The 17691-nt window shown below is 57.0% G+C and overlaps 5 protein-coding genes across 5 annotated transcripts; 3 read left to right on the forward strand and 2 right to left on the reverse strand.

The window, feature by feature from the left end:
- Window positions 1-246: 246 nt before the first annotated feature.
- Window positions 247-829, reverse strand: nuoB12 (NADH:ubiquinone oxidoreductase 6.5 kDa subunit). Its single transcript, XM_002949035.1, has one exon. It carries the CDS (start codon window positions 712-714, stop codon window positions 547-549), a length of 168 nt encoding a protein of 55 aa, XP_002949081.1. The 5' UTR covers window positions 715-829; the 3' UTR covers window positions 247-546.
- Window positions 830-3152: 2323 nt separating this feature from the next.
- On the forward strand, window positions 3153-5920 carry VOLCADRAFT_120703 (uncharacterized protein). Its single transcript, XM_002948938.1, has 4 exons — window positions 3153-3232; window positions 3960-4085; window positions 4608-4772; window positions 5013-5920. Exons 2-4 carry the CDS (start codon window positions 4008-4010, stop codon window positions 5526-5528), a joined length of 759 nt encoding a protein of 252 aa, XP_002948984.1. The 5' UTR covers window positions 3153-3232; window positions 3960-4007; the 3' UTR covers window positions 5529-5920.
- Window positions 5921-6314: 394 nt separating this feature from the next.
- On the reverse strand, window positions 6315-7279 carry VOLCADRAFT_117033 (uncharacterized protein; the record flags this gene model as incomplete). Its single annotated transcript, XM_002949036.1, has 4 exons — window positions 6315-6491; window positions 6627-6701; window positions 6789-6996; window positions 7059-7279. The coding sequence occupies 4 exons, from the start codon at window positions 7277-7279 to the stop codon at window positions 6315-6317; spliced, it is 681 nt and encodes a 226-aa protein (XP_002949082.1).
- Window positions 7280-7502: 223 nt separating this feature from the next.
- Window positions 7503-8467, forward strand: VOLCADRAFT_74041 (uncharacterized protein). Its single transcript, XM_002948939.1, has one exon. It carries the CDS (start codon window positions 7561-7563, stop codon window positions 8113-8115), a length of 555 nt encoding a protein of 184 aa, XP_002948985.1. The 5' UTR covers window positions 7503-7560; the 3' UTR covers window positions 8116-8467.
- A 178-nt stretch (window positions 8468-8645) lies between these two features.
- Window positions 8646-17215, forward strand: VOLCADRAFT_89414 (uncharacterized protein; the record flags this gene model as incomplete). Its single annotated transcript, XM_002948940.1, has 10 exons — window positions 8646-8714; window positions 9755-12137; window positions 12717-12911; window positions 13739-13866; window positions 14153-14320; window positions 15231-15311; window positions 15692-15763; window positions 16019-16084; window positions 16280-16360; window positions 17000-17215. The coding sequence occupies 10 exons, from the start codon at window positions 8646-8648 to the stop codon at window positions 17213-17215; spliced, it is 3459 nt and encodes a 1152-aa protein (XP_002948986.1).
- Window positions 17216-17691: the final 476 nt, after the last annotated feature.

A 17691-nucleotide genomic window follows, 5' to 3' on the forward strand; every position in this document is an offset into this window, starting at 1 on the left:
TCCGGCCCCAAAGAGCCTCCAGTCGAGGATTTCAAGCGTGATCACCGTGGCCTCCGAACGCGACTCGGCCGCGGCTGCCGCCTCCCCACCGTGTTTAAGAGCATTATCGCGTCACGGAAGTGCGTAGTGCGTAGGTGAACAGCTCTGCCATGATGTGGCACATACGTGTTGCTCACGTGTAGGCTGTCGATGCGTTTGGTTTGCTAGGCGGTTATGAGAGCATGGAGGCATGGACAGATGGTGGCAGTATCCGGGTTTTTTAACGGTGTGACGTTCATCCGCAGAGCGTCAGCGACGCCTTATGCACTACAGATCATGTAAAAGTTACACCACCAAATGGTTCATACACATTTCAACGGTTCAAACCTAGCCCATCAGAGCACGGCACCCTACACCATTCCAGCGTTCCTTTCTACGGCATGAACGCCATTGAGATATCTCTGTCCGTTAAATTGCAATACCCTATTATGCCTCAAGCGGGATGTCCTCCGACAAACCTGTGAACCCGTCCAATCCAACTCGAACAGTAAAAATTGCAACACGACTTCAGTGATGCTCTTCCTTCGGCTGCGACTTATCGTACGCCACGTAAAGAAGGTATGCCGCCACACCGAGGCCTAGCCCAGGGAAGAAGTCCTTCTTGTTCCACCTCAGCAGCGGGTGGTGCCGCCAGGCCTCATAACGCTCCCATTGGAATCCAACAGTCTTAGGCATGGCCGGGACGGCTTCCAACAGCGGCGTGCAATCCAGTAAGTCGCAGAGAAAAGCCTCACGTGTTGGTGGCTTACGAGGAGGTAAATTCTGTCAGCAACTTTTACACAGTAGGTTAAGTAACATTGCAAGAACAGCGGGTCCTCTATCTTACTTATGAAACGGCCGTGCTGTGTCATGCAAAGTCGTGCATCCCATGCTGGACGAAATCCCGCAGCGGAGTACCAACCATTAGACGTTCTTGATCGTAAATATGTTTCATACATGTAACCTATGTTAAGAGAGAACACTGAGAAACCGCATGCACACGTCACCTACTGGACTGGGTCCTTTTATTCGGTTAACGGAGTTGTGCACGCTATCACCAGACGGGATTAGGCCTTCCAGGCCCATGAGGCGGCTCGCCTGCAAAGGCGGCTGCCCGCTGCTGGCGCACTCACGACCTTGCGTATTTGCACCAACACACGTCAGGCCTCCAACAGGTTTCGGGACTCCCCAGCGGAATCGAACATGCCGTCAAAGTCGATATGTGCGATGTAGCGCGTTTTCCGGGCAGTCCAGCTCGCCAGACACGCCAGCGGCCACGGCATCGGTACCCACCGCACCGACGGAGTTGCAGGCGCTGATCAATGCCATTCCCTTCAAGAAGCTCGCTATCTGGGGAACTGCGGCCGCTTTAGCATACGAGCTTCATGACTTCGCTGGGGTGCGTTGCAGTGTCGTTCTGACTCACACACATGCCTTGGGCTCATTCAGCATTTGCTACTTTCTGGTGCCGCAGATGGTCTTGGGGACTTTTATCGTGTCCTTCATTGGAAATTCTTTTGTAGAGGGTGCTCAGGAGGCACCATTAGTGCAGTCGCTGTTCCCAAAGCCGACATTTCGACGGCAGGCGCTGGTGCTCTTGTACTTCCTTATGATCCTGGGCGTGTTCACGCTTCTAGGTGTCCTAACCATCCCGGACATCGCGCGGGAGGGTGCCGACTTCGTCAACAGGCTGCAAAGCGACAACATTTGGGTGAGGCATCCCATGGTCGGCGAGTGATTTGAAACAATTGCGATCCCCGGCGCCAGCACACGTACCACGCTGCTTCTCTCCCGAAGGGGAGGCCAAGGGTTAGCACTTGGGCGTGGGAGAGCTTCGAATCCTAGGCCTGTTAGGTTGTCAGGGGGTGTTGGGTTCGGTTTGGAAGATGGAGGGTCCTGGATTGGTTCACTGCAACGGTGGGTAACATTTAAGGGACCCGCTCGCCCGCAGGAGGCAAGCAGCTCCACTGCGCGCGATTGTTCTGCTACAGCACCCTTCTTTTCTATTGCAACTGTCGTCAAACGGCATCGCGACTATATGGCATAGCCAACCCGCGTAAAGGGAGGGTTGCTGCTCGAGCAAGTGCGCACGGCGAGCCGCATGACGGCCGCGCCTTGGTACAGGCGCGCGAAAGAACGAAAGAAACCCGCAATTGCCGCTCTCCATCGCATGACATTTTGGGTCTCCCCTGAAAACCACATCTGTACTCCCCCCTGGAGCTACCACGTGCAGAGTGTGATCTGCCCTGTTCTCTCTCTCTATATCTATCTATCTATCTATCTATCTATCTATCTATCTATCTATCTATCTATACCAGTGCTTCAATTCACGCGTTCATACCACATGAACCAAAACTCCTTTACCGCTGGCCCTCTGTGCTCCCGTCCACGCCTGCTGCCGCCGGCATTCTTCGCAGGTTATCCTGGTAGAGAAGATGCGTCACGGTGTCGGGTAAGCACGTGGGGCAAGGTCTCCTTGCTGCTTCGTGCTTTTCCACACGCGTGACCTAATAGTTACCCGAGCCCCCGAGCTGCTAGGGCTACTAGGAAACATGAAGCACAGGGGCTGTGTGCGAGTGCTTAAAGTGGGGTTATTGGCGAACCAGAGCGGTGGGCGTTAAGGGGTGTGTGCCGCGGAGTGCTGGCCATGGTCCGCTGGAGCCCAGCGCACGGTGGGCCACCAACATCAGGCTAGCAAGTCTCGTGTTGAGTACTGAACAGCAGCTAACCTGCCTGGCATGTATGAAAATCGAACCTTGTTCGTGCTGTTGGGGTCCTGACGGCAACAAAGCTGTGAGTTGATAACGTATTCCGATGTTGCCATGTGCGACTCGGGTCATGTGCGACTCGGGTCATGTGTGACTCGGCCGCCGCACCTAGGGTGAAGTGGAGAGGAATCGTTCGTTCACATGAAGCATAACCAGTCTTGTGAGTGGGTGCTGCGGCAGCGGCGGCGGCAGCTGCCGCCATATACCCCTTGTCCGCTTATCCACCCCTGACGGCGTGTCTCCCGACATATGCTGCAAAACCCACATCGGCACCTTCGGTCTCGCCTATGCGCCGTCTCAAGCTAGGCCTAACTTCTTCTGCCTACCTACTGTTCCGCCCTCGGCCTAAGAACAGAGACCAGGTGATGAACAGTCTGGAGAAGGCGGTGTACCTGGCGACCAGCAATGACATAGCAGCAGCGGCGGTGTCGGTTTCGGAGCCACAGGTGCGATATCAACCTAGGGCCTAGGGGAACGGCAAAAGCTTATACTATAATACACCATGCCCAGCAGAAGTGGAAGTGGTAGCGAGCATGACCGGCCAGGAGTAGGATGGGCCTCGTCGGGCGGTACAGTGAAGACTGCTAGCGTTCTATCTACCTGGTTGCGCTATGGCAGCTATCGTTTACTCGCACGGCGTGATTGCAATGGTGACAGGTGTCGGCATCGCGTGCTGTGGCAATGTTAAACTGAGCTTGACAGAGGCAGTGTTTCGGACCGGGGCGTAGGGCTGGGTGGGCCCCGATGTGTTGTAGGGTGTCTGTAGGGAAGGACACCAACAAAACGGTTTCCATCTGGTGCTGGCAGGGGTCCTGGGGCGAGAAGGCATGCGTGTGGTGGAGGGTCCCTGGCTGGGAATGGGACGTTAAGAGCTATGCCAATGGGACACCTGTGGGGTGTAGGTCGTATTCCATGCTACACAATACGGCTTAGCAACACGAGGCATCTGTGGGATGTCAGCATTCTTGATGGGGGCCTTGGAACCCGGACTTGATTGCCGCCTAGCCGCCGTCCAGGACACGAAATTGTCTGTCTGCCCATCCACAAGCTAATTTTCCAACCTCGACATGACTTCCTCTCCCCACCCCCCGACCGCCACGCCCCACCTCGCCCCCGGTCGGGCTTCAACGTTTGCAAATGGTGCATCACCCACACCCTGTGCGTTGTGTTTAGGTGTGGTCTGCGGAGCGCAGCACTCAGCTTGGTCTGGCCGTATCGTCCATGCTTAAGGGTTACACCAACACGGCCGCTAAGTACACGGCCGTGTTTCTGAAGTCGGTAGCCAAGTTTAGCCTGCAGGTGGGGTGGGTTAGGGGAGGGAGGGGGCGTGATGCGCTCAGGGCGCGGGAGGGGACAGGTGGGTTGAGGTTAGAATGAGGCTCGAGACGGGTGTAAGGTACTCCCTGTGACGCCCTGGGGCTGGTGGAAATTCCGGGATTGAATTTTCGTAGGAGGGCCTGCTGACGAGCTGCGGACTGCGGGGTGCAGGCTAACAGGGTTGCGTCAGAAGCGGCCCGGTCCAATACTGGGGCGCAGTTGTTGGCGGGGGGGGAGTATGCATGAAAGCAAGGGAGGGCAACGGGCGGACAAGCGGATTTAGGGCTTGGATCCTCAAACTGCCACATCCCCAATCCGGTGGCGGCAGTCGTCTGTTAGACGGATTGGGGAGCAGCGCCAAGTGCTAGTGTGGGAAAGCGCCGTGGGAAGAGGGTGTGGGCCATGCACCGCAGCACCAGTGTCTTTAGGCGACCTCCCTCCCGTTCGACACTCGAGGACGCCACCATTTACGTACCACCTTCACCACGCCCCTTCCCTCGTCAGGCGCTAGTGAGTCTCATCTTGGGCTTTTTGTTCGTATGGGACATGCCCACCATATCGCGTGGCATCTCGACGCTGCGGCACTCGCGGCTGGCGCCCGTATTCAACGAGGTCGCTCCCGTACTAACCGTCTTTGGCCAGCTGTTCGGAAAGGCACTGCAAGTTCAGGTGAGCGTAGGGGATGGTGGGGAAGGAGGGTTTAGGCTGTTTGCTCGGTTTAGCTGGGTTTTAGATATGCGGAGCGGGAAGAGCTGGCTTTGCGGAATCGGTCGTATTGCTGAGCTGCCGGCTACTGTCCAGAGGGCGGTGGCGGGTGGGTGAGGACGCTCCCGTCGGTGTCGCTTCCTTACTTTTTTTCAACCACCTTTTCGCTCACACATATTCCGCATTCCCATTCTCGCGTTGCAGGCCCAGATCGCGGTGGTCAACACCGCGTTAACCGCTGCGGGCATGTGGTTGTTGGCCATTCCTGGCATCGGCCTGCTGTCGCTTTTTGTTTTCCTCTGCTCGTTCATCCCCATTATGGGCTGCATCATCTCCACCGTGCCGATCGGCTTCGTGGCTTTGACCGAGTACGGCTTTGTCAAGCTGGCCATGGTAATTATCATGGTGGCGCTCGTACATTTCGTGGAGGCCTACGCGCTCAACCCGGCCATCTACTCGGCACACCTCAAGCTGCACCCACTGATGGTGCTGTCGGTGCTGCTGGTAGCGGAGCACAACCTGGGGGTGTGGGGGCTGTTACTGGCAGTCCCGTCCACGGTCTTTGCGCTAGATTACCTGATCCGCTATCCCAACCAGAGCATAAGGGAGGTAGGCGAGCGGGAGTTGAGCGTCATTAAAAAGCAGGCCCCACCGCCGGCTGCGGTGTCTGCGGCACAAACGCCGCCACCTGTACAGCCGGCACCCGCCTTGGGCGGGTGATGGACTTTCTGTGTTCTTGTGAAGAATGGTTCGCACGGTTCGGGTTTCGGTGTAAAGTAACAACTTGTCTCTCGCTTGATGCTGGCTCTGACGGGGGTTAAGTATATGGACAGTGTACGGAGTTCCAAGCTGCGACGTGTTACTGCGCTGGAAGTGTAGAGGTGCTTGAGCTGGTGGTTGATAGCCGCGCATCAAATTGGCATTACAGTTAGATGTTAGTTTTTAACAAGCCGGGACTCGGGAAATAGGAGCGAGCTGCATGGGCTCGTTTAACCATCCTGCCAGGATGTAAAGATGCTTGTTGCGGATTCGATTATGGAGCTGGTAATTGCAACATGGATCGGTCGCCGTCGTGTGCACCGTCTGTATTATGTTTAATAATTTCAGTTATCATGACTCTTATGATGTCATTCCAAAACACCGTCTGGACGTCGATGTCATATGTGCACGTGAGACATTTTCATTGTTGCAGTCGTCTAGTCCGGCACACCTCCCGTTATCAATTTGGTATATACAGTTTCCCTGGTCAATCCGCCCACGTCAGAAGCCCTTAAACACAAGCACATAAGAAAGGTAAACTGTGCCCTTCCTCGACCGCACGTTTGCTTGTTGTTGCCAAATCCTTCGCGCTACGGTAAAACCATGATACGCCCCTACCTAACAACGACCATCTGCGTCGCATCCACCCGTCATTACGAAAGCCCAGTGAATTCCCTCCGGAACGAATACATTCCTAGAAACCACCCAGCGGGCTTCACGAAGTGAACACGATAATGAAACCACGGGTTAATCGCTCTTCTCCAGCTCCCGTAGAGCCGCTGCACGTTTCCGATTCACGTTTGAGGCTTGCACCTTCTTCACGACCCAGTTGCCACCGAGGAGACTGCTCACGACACCAATGATGATTGCCAGGTTGCGCCAGTCCGAGGGGGTACGGGCGAACCCGAGGCTCGCATAAGCACCCTGTTCGGGAAACGGCCCACCACACAGGTTAGCGGGGACGCAATCTCCAGCGGATAGAAACCATCGACTGTAAACACCGCCGGGAGGGTCGCTTTCGGGTAATTTCCGGCTTGTAACCCCCCTCTTCGTACGTACCGCTTGGAGGGCGTACCGCTGCAGCTGCTGGACAGGGGTCATAACGTAAAGCGCCATGGCTGTGGAGGCACCCTCCTGCAGAGTACCGAAACGTACAGATATTCATGTCAAAACACGGCACATACCATGCACAGTTCATCCCATCTGTACTACCCAACTTACCGTAACCTCGTTGGTTTCAGAGTCAGACACGTAAGTAACAAGCGCCGTCGGCAGAGTGACTTCCACGCTGCCGGTGTTGAACACAATAACGTAGCTGTGCTTGACGTGGCTGCCAATAGAAACTTTACCCAGATCCGCTTCTAAGGAGCCTTCCACAAGCGAGGCTTCGGCTGGGAGCACATCCTGGAACTTGACTGCATCCGCAGTGCTGCAGCAGATGCCCCTGATCATTTGCATGCTGTTTACAGCCGTAATTTACGGATACCTTACCTCAATCCCGAGTTATAGATGTCAATCTCCACAGTAACGTTCTTTCCTTGCACAACGAGCTCATCCTTGACAAACTTGCGGACGATTAGGTGTGCACGCTGAACGTCGGCATACTCATCATCATCAATTACTCCTTCCTCATCGTCAGCACGAATGGGCACCAGTAGCAGTGACGTCGCTAGCAAGAGGGCAAGGATACCTCGAGTGATCTGACCACGCATCTTGCTCGGAAAAGCTTCAAACGGGCCAAGGTATTGTTGAATTAGTATATTTTTAATGACTTATTCGCTGAATACTCTTTTGAAAGCCTGCAGCACTAATCGTCGCTACAGTGTGAAGGACACCTCCTTGCATAGTAGTACCGAGCTCCGAATCCCATGCAGGTGCAATTTGGGAACTATGTTGCCAACGCAACATCCCTCAGAACTTGTTTCTACAGTGTAAAGAATTCTTGCGTATTCATCTGCGACGTCAATAGAGGCCACCGCAAGCTGGAAGAACCATGGCCCATGTGTGCTTAACAAAGCAGTGCAACATTCTGCGGAACGTAGCACCCTTCCAGCCTGCAACGGGGACATCCTTGAAAGCGCGACCGCTCTGGCGTGTTTGCCGGGCAGGAGAATCTGATAATGAGCCGTCTTCAAGCGGAGATCCAGGTCTGAAGAGTAAGGAAGCTTCTTTGGAGCGGCTGGAGGCAAGCATACGTGGAAAAGCTGCATCGCCCCGGCCATCGTCTGTTGGTGGTTCCCCCGGGAAGGCTATGAAGCCCATTCCAATTCGAGGAGTTTCTCAACAGCAGCGAAAGATTGACAGCCAGTACGAAAATATGGCGGAATGGAAGGAAGGGCAGCTGTTTCCTGAAGGCTGGGAGTCTATGGGCGTGGGGCAAAAGCTAACGGAACTGTATCTTGGTCGTCGCGGCGTCCTATTTTGGGCAAACAAAGCTGCTTATGCATCCGTCTTTATTTTGCTGGGCGGCTGGATTCTATTTCGTTTCGTTGGTCCGGCTGTGGGGCTTTACAAGCTTGCAGGGGACTTTGCGCCTCCGCCCCTGTAAAGCAAACGAACCGATGTTGCCTGTTTGATTCGAGTTTTAAAAATATTGGTTAAACAGAAGCTCTAGGAGGCAATAAAGGGACTTCCAAGCGCCACTGACCCATGGGCCGCTAACGTCGGCTGCCCACTAAATGTACGCTGGAGGATTGCAGGATGCATCTGAACATGTGATGCTTACGTTGTGCAAAGGTGTATTTAATGTGTTTGATTTTTGTCACGCCAATCGGGTGCGGTATTGCTTATGATGGGGGCATGTGAGCGCGGCATGGGCCTCGGACGCGCTCAATCATTTTAGTGGACCTGTACCTCGACAACAAGAGACACCAAACTTAAATACTGTAACGATGCAACATAATCTATAATGAAAAGCATGTTTAGAGTTGTACTGTCTCCGAGGCTGCTACATTTCAACGCCGTCCGAGCTTTTCACCTTGTCCGAGGCAATTTTCACCTCTTCCTCCACTGCTGCCCACTTGCGTTTTGACTTTCTCCTGTGGAGCTTAGCAGCACTCCTCTGGTAGCAGACACATCATGAGCAACACCACGTCGGGAACTGACGATGGTGCCCTGCAGTTTGGTTGGCTATGGCTGAACTACCAGGTGCGTTTTCAGCTGATATCACAGGAAATTGTGGTCTCTTGGACATATTTCAAGCCCTGTCCCCATAGCACCACAATTACCATATCTTGCCGAACGTGCAGCTGCTTGACAGGTTGACCGGGATCGGGCAGCTGCGTGTGATGACGTTTATCGCAACAAGAATACTGCTTCGCGCACTTTCCTTAACCTTAAAAAACTCTCCCTGATGTGCCTCTGATGATGATGATGTAGTTCTCCGACTTCGTCCTGGAGCTGCACGTCCATCCTCCTATACAGCAGGTCGGGAGGCGAACTGGGTTGCGGAATAAAGTGGGGTATCTTCTCGGTGCGCGGCAAAAGCCGCGGGCGCCGGCGCCTTCGAAAACTAGGCTATAAGACGGGCTCATCAAAGCCGTATGTGGGCGTCAACCTTTTCGTGACGTTTATTAAGCTATGTTAGCTAGGGACAACACGGCATAGCAAAAAGCGACATGGGCCGGCGCAGCGGATTCGCGTTCTCCTGGACTGGAGATGCGTGACTTTCGTTCTACTATTGCATAGCTGCAGAACCTGTCAGCGTGACGTTCCGCTCGAACCGGACCGCTGTGAGGGCGCATGGGAACCGCGCGGTTTGCCTGGCTTTTAGGAATAGGATTAGGAGGGCAGGCGACTCCTTTGGAGCCCTCTAAATAACGGGATGGCGAAGCCCAATCCGTAGCGCGTTTACCCGTAAACGAGGGGTATTTCGAGGTATGGGATCGTGAGATTTTAGAGACCGTTATGGCACAACGAGTACCTATGTAAGCAATTAGCTGTATGAAAAAGGAAAAGGAGGATTCGCGGAAGGGTTTGCGGCGTTTGACTTTGGAGCGCTGGGAAAATCCAATTAATCCTTCAGAAGACGTGCAAGAAATGTCTGGCAACGTCTGGCACCAAAGTATTCTTTATAGCATACAGTGATTTTGGCAGTTTTTAGTATTCTTGAAGGCTTGTGCCAGCGAAACTGGATTCGGTTTCTTTCGCTGCAATCTTGGTTGCCATGTGTCTTGCACACATCGCAGGAGGGGGATGAAGACAGCGAGGGGGCGCTTTCTTCCGGCTTGACTGCACCCAGCCCCATAAAGCGAGCATGCACGCCAGCCGTGCCGCCGCCAGCGGCGGTGGCGGCGGTGGCACCGCCAGTGCACGATCCTGATGGCCGGACAGCGGCGGCAGCCCCGGTCGCAGATAGGCTGCAATGGGGGGAAGATGATGACGTGGATGCAAATGCGGCAGCGGCGGCGGCGGCTGCAGGAGCTGGTCGCGGCGGCGGCGGCGGCGGAAGTGGCGAAAGTCGAAACATGCGCATCACGAGTCTGCAATCCCGCCGGGTGGCGCCTGCAGCGGCAGCGGTGGCAGGGGCTGCGTGCGGTAGCCGGAGCGGTCGTGTTAGCGGGGTCATGGCCGGTCATCATAACGGCAATACTACGGTGATGATGCCGCCCAGGGCTGGCGGTGACGGCGGCGGTGACGGCGGCCTTCAACGAGGCGCGAATGGCCATGTCCACAACGTGTCGTTCGCCACCATTTCACCACAAACGTCGCAGCAGTCATCTGGGCCGCCAGCTGCGGCAGCGTCGTTGTCGGCTCCAACAGAGGCGGCGGCAACGAGGGATGGCGTCGGCCGGCGAGACGGACCCACGGGTCGGCGGCCGCCGTCCTCCGGCAGCCGCTCCGTCAGCGGCAGCAGTGCAGGTACGGCGACTGCCCGCAATTCAGCGGCGGTGGCGGCAGCGCCATCAGGCCCCGGGCTGCTCTCCGCCGGTTCAGCGACCGGTGAACAGCTCCAGGAAGGGCCGTCATCGGCCTCCGCTGCAGCCGCGGCGCCAACACGGGCGGCGGTGGCGGCGGCGGCGGCGGCAGAAGCAGCCTCTACGGATGAGGTGTCACCACAGCGGCCTGTCACATCCGACGATTTATTTCACGGCGGTAGTGACAGTGGCAGTGGAGGCCGTCACGCCACCGGGCATGCCGTCGATACGCTACCTAGTAGGGACCAGCGGTCGCCACAGCCGCCGCCGCCGACGGCACCGCCGCCGCCGACGGCACCAGCGGCCCCGCTAACCCCGGGGTCAGACGAGCGCACAAGCCCCGCGGGAGGGGCAGGGGTAGGGGCGGGCGGGGAAGATCAAGGCGGGCGACGCGGTCGCCGGGCACCTGCTGGGGGCGCTGACGCCGCAGGCTACTGTGGTACAGCGGCCGGGAGGCGGCGGAGCGGTGCCGTCGACCGGGCCTTATGGCCAGCGAGATTCTCCGGTGATGGCGTAGGTGGTGCGCCCGCAGGACCTACAGGACATGCAGGCGGTGACGGTGACGGTGGCGGTGATGGCGGCGAACGTCGGCATGGTGAGATGGCGTCGCCACTTGTGACGGCGGCGGCTGCTAGCGGCGCCGCTGCCGCCGCTGCGGAACCGGACGCAGCCGGCACCGAATCTGAAATGGCAGCGGGGGAGGTAACAGCAGCATCAACTGCCGCCACAGCGGCATTATCAAGCACTTCAGCGATGTCTGTAGCGGCGACGGAAAGGGAGTCTGTAGCAGGAGGTGGAGGAGATGGAGGGGAGGGTATCAGTTACTCCTCCTCGCCGCAATGGGGTCAGCTGCCGGCGGCAGCGGCGCGGCGGCACGCGGCAGGTTGCGGGTCGGCGTCATCTGCCCGATCACGGTGTACGGAAGCGAGGGGGGATGGGGAGGCGGCGGGGGAGGCACGACTCACACGGGCACATTCCGCGCCGGCGGCGGCGCAGCATCAGGACATTGCAGCCGTGTTGTACGATCCCATAATGCACCTAGAGCTTGATGACGACGGAGGTGACGGCAGCGCTGGCGGCGGCGGCGGCGGCGGTGGCAGTGCCGCTGCCGCTGCGGCAAGCGGCCGTGAAGCTGCCGACGCTCTGGAACCGATTAACCGTTGGCCTGCCGACGATGACACCCTGCCATGCGGCGAAGCCGAGTCCACTGCTGCTGCCAGAGAACTTGTGCCGTATAGCGGCAGCGGTGCCGGCGCCGCCAGCCGGTGGGATAGCTGGACCAGCGGCGCCGGTGACGGGCTTGACGGCGGCGCAGTTTGCTGGAGCGGCGGCGGAGCCGCACCGACCACCCGCAACCTGTGCCGTTCCGCCGCCGCTACCCGGGCCGCCGCCGGCGCCGGCGCCGCCGCCACCGCGAGACCCTCACCGCTGCCGCCGCAGCGTCCCCGACCCGTACGGGTGTACCCGGTCCACGCTGCCGTATTGGCGGCGACCAGTGACTACTTCCGTACACTTCTGCAGAACTGGACTGACAGCGTGGCGGCAGGGGACGGCGGCGGCGGCGGTGGCGGCGGCCGACGTGGCGTACTGAAGATGTTCGTGGATGCCGACCACGTCGATATCGCTGAAATGATGCTCAAGTTTATGTACATGGGTGAGGTGTAGTGTAGTATCCATTAGTGCTGTAGTCAGTTCTGTGGTGGTGGAGAGAGGGGCGACACCCTGCTGGGTGCGGGGTGTGGTGTGGTGTGGGGGATGAGGGGGTGGGTAGGGGGGTGGGGGTGGGGGTGGGGGTTGTCGGGGTCTGAAAGCCTAGGGGCCCCGGGCCGTGGCTAAAACTACGTGGAGCTGCTTTAATAGCTTTTTGGGGGGGGCCTTCGACAGTGGTAATGTGTTGTAAAAGTAAAACATACATACATATATATACACTAAATATATAAAGTTAACCTGCGAGCCGACCAGGAATGGAGTTGGGCCGCTGTCGACCCGGCAGATTCCGTTGGATGCTGGTGGTGGGTGCGGAACCTGAGCGATCCACTGAGAAGTTGACTAGGGTGACTGGATGAGGGTGCCCCGAAATACCGGGGAAGGCAGGGTTTCGCAGGGTAGCTGCCACGGGCGAAGATACACCCCCCTGTTTCACACATCATACACTACATATCAGTGTATTACGTGTTGTATGTGAGTAGTGTTTTTCCCCCCCCCCCCGCTCTTTGCCCGCTCTGTCCCGCAGGCCGCCTGCCGCCCGGCCTCAGCCCCTCCCAGCTGCTGTCGCTGCTGGTGCTGGCGGACCAGTACGCGGTGGGGCGGCTGCTGGCGGCGGTGGATACGGCATTCGCGGGGCTGTCGCTGTCGGGACTGTATCTGGAGCAGTTGCTTCGGTTGTACGAACTGCCCGAGGTGCTGCTGGCGGGCGGGGCGCTGAACAGTGAGTACTTAGACATCTCTTTTATTGCTGAGCTGTACTGCATTGTACTGCATTGTACTGCATTGTACGGTACGGTATTGCAATCAATCAACCGTAGTCCAACCGGCATCCTGCTATCCCAACCCCAGCTTGCGCGCGGTAGATTACCTCGCTATGTACGACGCTTACCCCTCCTCTCTTCCTTTTTCATATTCAGTTTTTGTATTTGAAATTTCTTCCAACCGCGTAGGATTTAGAAAACGACAGCTTTGATAAGGCCCACAGAGGCAAGAGGAAGCTAACCGCGTAAACGTATTTGTCCCAACGCCTCAAATCCCCGCGTTTCCGCTTTTCTGTTAGTGGTGGTTAGTGGTGGTTAGTGGTTAGGGGATCGGAAGGACACGGCGGAACATATGACACATCGCCGAACACAAGACGTCGTTTCGTTTCTTGCTCTCGTGTTGCCGTACATCTCGGCACTGCAGCTTTTCGGTAAGCGAGCTGGCAAGGCGAACGGAACGGGCTTTTCCATTTTCCAACGGCGGCTTGGCGGTTACTGCAGTTGGTGTTACGGTTGCGATTAACCAACCAGTCAGTACGTAGTTGTACAGCTACCCGCCGTATTGTGTTTTCATGAAGCCCCGACTCTTCAATACACGGGGATATGTGATGGTTGATACACAACGGATTCATTTTCTCCTTCCTGGGCCTTCCTCCACCACCACCCACCCACCCACCCACCAACTAACCAACCAACTGAAATCCCCTTTTCGGGGACGTGGTTAGCTGATTTTGTGTTTCCTTCTGCATCACGGCCACACACACCCGCCTTAACACCCGTTCGAAAGGTGCGCTGTCTAAGTTGGTGGAAAAGCTGGTTTCGGAGCTGGGCGATTTGGAGCTGGTCATGGACTGTCCGGCACGTAGGGCCCAACTGCTGGGACTGCCGTACGAGGCCATACGGCTGCTGCTGCAGGTACGTGTGTGTGTGTGTGTGTGTGTTGTATGTATGCGAGCATGTACGGGTGTTGGGTTTTTATTTACTTTATTTTTTTCTTTGCCAAGCTAAATGCGGGATGCATTGTTTAACTGTCACGCAACCCGCACCCACCCACCCAACCACCCACCCCACACACACACATGCACACAAACACACGTGTACGGCGTTCCGCAGTTTCAAGTCGTTGTTTCTGTTGCATCACATCCCTTCCCCACTGTCCCACACATCTGCCAACAATACGCACACATACACGCACGCACAGAGCTCCGAAACCCGCGTGTGGAATGAAAACACGGCCGTGGCCGCCCTGGTGGAGTGGGTGGCGGGTCCCGAGGGCTCCACTGCCTCCCTGGAGCAGCGCCGTCAGCTGGCAGCGCTACTGCGGCTGCAGCACTGCACACACAGCTACTTGTCGTACATACTGCCGATGGTAAGTGTTTGTTTATTAGTTTAAACCAGTTTTTTTGAGCCTCCGATATTTCTTTCCCATAATTCTTACCTTTCTGCAAAATTCTGTAGTCTGAAAATTTCCCCTGGTTGGTAGTTTCTAGCAGGCACAGGGGATTTTATTGCTATATCTAGCATGTTTGGAGCAATTTGGCGTGAACGGACATTGGCAGGTTTTCGTGTACGGCAATTGAACCTGTTTACGACATGGGACGAGGATTCAGTTACAGTACCTGCCGGTGTGTGTGTGTGTGGGGGGGGGGCCGATGAAGACGGGAGTGTTAAGTATAGATCGTCTTATCTTGTCGAGTCCCTCGGGCCCTAGAGCTTTCCCATGCAGCCATGCAGGGATACACCTCCCGGCTAAATTCCCCCCCATGTCTCCCCCTCCCTGTCTCCCCCTCCCTGTCTCCCCCTTCCTCGCCCCTCCCTGGCCCCGCGTATCACCCATATGTCTACGTTTCTTCACAACCAACGACATACATACATACATATGTACGTACACACAGATCCCCTGGCTGATCTCCGCTCTGGACAGCACCCGGCTGCTGCTGGCCCTGTCCTGGTCTCGAGCGGACGCCGCCACCAGGGACGTGTACACCGCCGAGCGCTTCTTCGAACTGAACACCAGTACGGCAGCCCAGCAACAACAGCAACAGCAACAGCAACCGCCAGAGCCGCTGCTACAGCCCGACCCACCCACACCCAACCGACACCATCCGCCGCAACAACAGCAACAACCGGATAGCAGGCTGGGTAGTACAGGTGGTACAACAACAGCAGCAGTAGCAGCAGCAGTAGCACCGGATGCAGTGGTGGAGGCGGCGGCTGCACCGCCCCCACCGCAGACCCCCCTCCCGGTGTTCGTGTCGCGTCCCCGGCCCATGTCGCAGCGAGTCACATTTGACTGGTCCATTGACTTCGCCACCCTGCAGCAGCTGTACGCCGATTCCAGGGCCACCAGGTCGTTGCAGGTAGGGGGGGGGTAGCGGGGATTGCCTGGGGATTGCTTGCCAGTGCGTGTATGTGTGTGGGTGTGTCTGCGTCGATGGTTTACCCTAATTACTACGTTGGTGTTAGGGGCTTTGGGGCCTTTCATGCAGTTGTGGGGCGCCAGTGTGTGTGTGTGTGGGGGGGGGGGGAAGAGAGATTATGCCCACCCGCTCCGAGAAGCTCCCCATTGTTGTGCGCGGGGGGTTTGTCGGCGGTGTGTATTGATATGTGGGGTTGGATAGTTGCCCCAATCCCCACCTACCCATTGCTTTCTGGCGCTGCTACTGCCCCTTTGGCGGCTTCCGTGCCACTTCTCACATGCTCTTTGTGTGTGTATGTGTATATGTGTATCGTACGACAGGTCGTGACGAGCGAGCCGGCGTTCTTCGGCGGCTTCCACTGGTGGTTGCGGTACGACCTGGACGCCTCACAGGTAGGTAGGAAACCAGCGACCGACCCGTGGGTCGGTGAGTCAAGTGAAAAGGAGGTTACGGTTTAGGTCAATGTGGGTCAAGGTCCGGGATAGGGTCAGGGTCCAGAGATAGTCATCGTATAATCCTTAGCAAACAGTTGGGACGAGCAAACGAATTCTGGGTGTGTGCTCGTGGGCTGTTGGGTCCGGCAGGGTTTCGCCACTCGGACCCTGCCCCCCCCACCACTGGAGCCACTTCCCCTCCCTTTCCCCTAGGCTAGGGCCTTATACACCTCCGCACCTCCTATATGTACTCCAGCGGTTTGCGGCTTTGGACGTCAGGTGGCGGTTGCGTTGGGTGACACTCTGCACACTATCACACAGCTTCCCCTACCTCATGCCAACCGGGGCGTTTTGTATTTCTGCGCCTTCATGTCCGAGTCCCTTTTATTCACCCACTCCTCTCCATCCCCTCTCAACCTTTTCCATCCTCGCTTCGTATGATTTCCCCCCTCCCCCTCCCCCCCTTGGTTGCAGCCTCCGGAGTATCGGGAGCACATGGGGCTTGCATGTAATGTCAAGCTGGCGGGAAAAAAACACAGCCTGCCGTGTGTCAAGGTACGACAACCGGAGCAGGGGGAGGGGGTGAAGGGGAGGGGGGAAAGGTGTTGAGGAGGGTGATGCTGCAGTGGACCAGAGGCGGGTTTGTAGTCGGGGTGCTTGGATGTGGAAGTAATTGGGGTTAACGAGAGAGTGTGTGTGTGTGTGTGTGAGAGTAACGTGTCTGAGCATAATAATCTAAAGCTTATTATTTCTCAGGATCAATGAAGACGTGTCGTGCGTGTTGGGGTATGTGTGTGTGTGTGTGTGTGTGTGTGTGGTGTGGGGGGGGAGGGGGAGGGGGTATGCAGCTATGTTTATCGGGGGGTTAGATTGGTGTTTGAGGGAGGGAAAGGTGAGACGGGGCAGCGCACGTCATCATAATAATTGCACAGCACTTGCAAGAGGTTGTACAGTCGTACAGACACATGCTTATATCCCTGCTGGCGAACTATATCAGACCTCTCTCCATGCAAATACACACATACACACGCACACATGCACACATGCACACCCCCCTGCCCCCCGAGCCCTGCTCCCCTTGCTTCTTGGAATGTCCCTTCAACCCCCAACCCTCTTCTTTCATAATTGCTCAACCCATCACCGCCCCTCCCCTCCTCCCCCCCTTCCCCCCTCCTTCCTTCACACAAAAAACAGGTCAAGGCCACGGTATGCGCCCGACAGGACGCCGGTGTGCTGGGTGAGGGCAGCTACAGCCTGCGGAAGAGCTTCAGCTACCACGTCATGAACGCATGTCCCGTGGGGCTGTGGGGCTTCTTTGGCCTCACTCCCGACCGGGACGAGGCGGCATGGCGGCGCTTCGTGTTCGAGGGCCGGGTCTGGCTCAGGTGCAGCATCGAGGAATGCCAATAATGTTGAACGAGGGGAAGAGAACGTGCGTGTGTATGTGTGTGTGTGTGTCTGTTGTGTTTGATGGCGGTGTGTCTGTGGGTTGGGTTAAATTTGGTGTCGACTGGAGGGAGAAAGTGGCGGGGGAGGAGGAGGGGCGGGACGGGGAGCCGCCGCTCCCTCCTCCTGGCGCGTCCCCCCTCCTTAATGTATGTGCTGTATGTTTATCGCCGCATAGCCGACCTCCCTCACCCCCAGTCGAATCCACACACACCAAGAGGCTTCCTACGTGGGGTGGGGGTTGGGGGGCCGATTGTAATGCCATGCAAAAGGTCAAAGAGGCATAAGAAGGGGTAACGGGGGGAGGGGGGGGGGGAGGCCACCGCATGTCCCTCGGGTTTCTGGCTGGAGTGGATGGAGGTAGTGTGGCGGGGCCCCTCGGAGATACATTGCATCGCGCGGGCGTAGTGAATCAATAAATGACTGTGCGTGTTGGGTCG

Source organism: Volvox carteri, assembly GCF_000143455.1.
Source record: "Volvox carteri f. nagariensis unplaced genomic scaffold VOLCAscaffold_12, whole genome shotgun sequence".
NCBI classification, from domain to species: Eukaryota; Viridiplantae; Chlorophyta; class Chlorophyceae; order Chlamydomonadales; family Volvocaceae; genus Volvox; species Volvox carteri.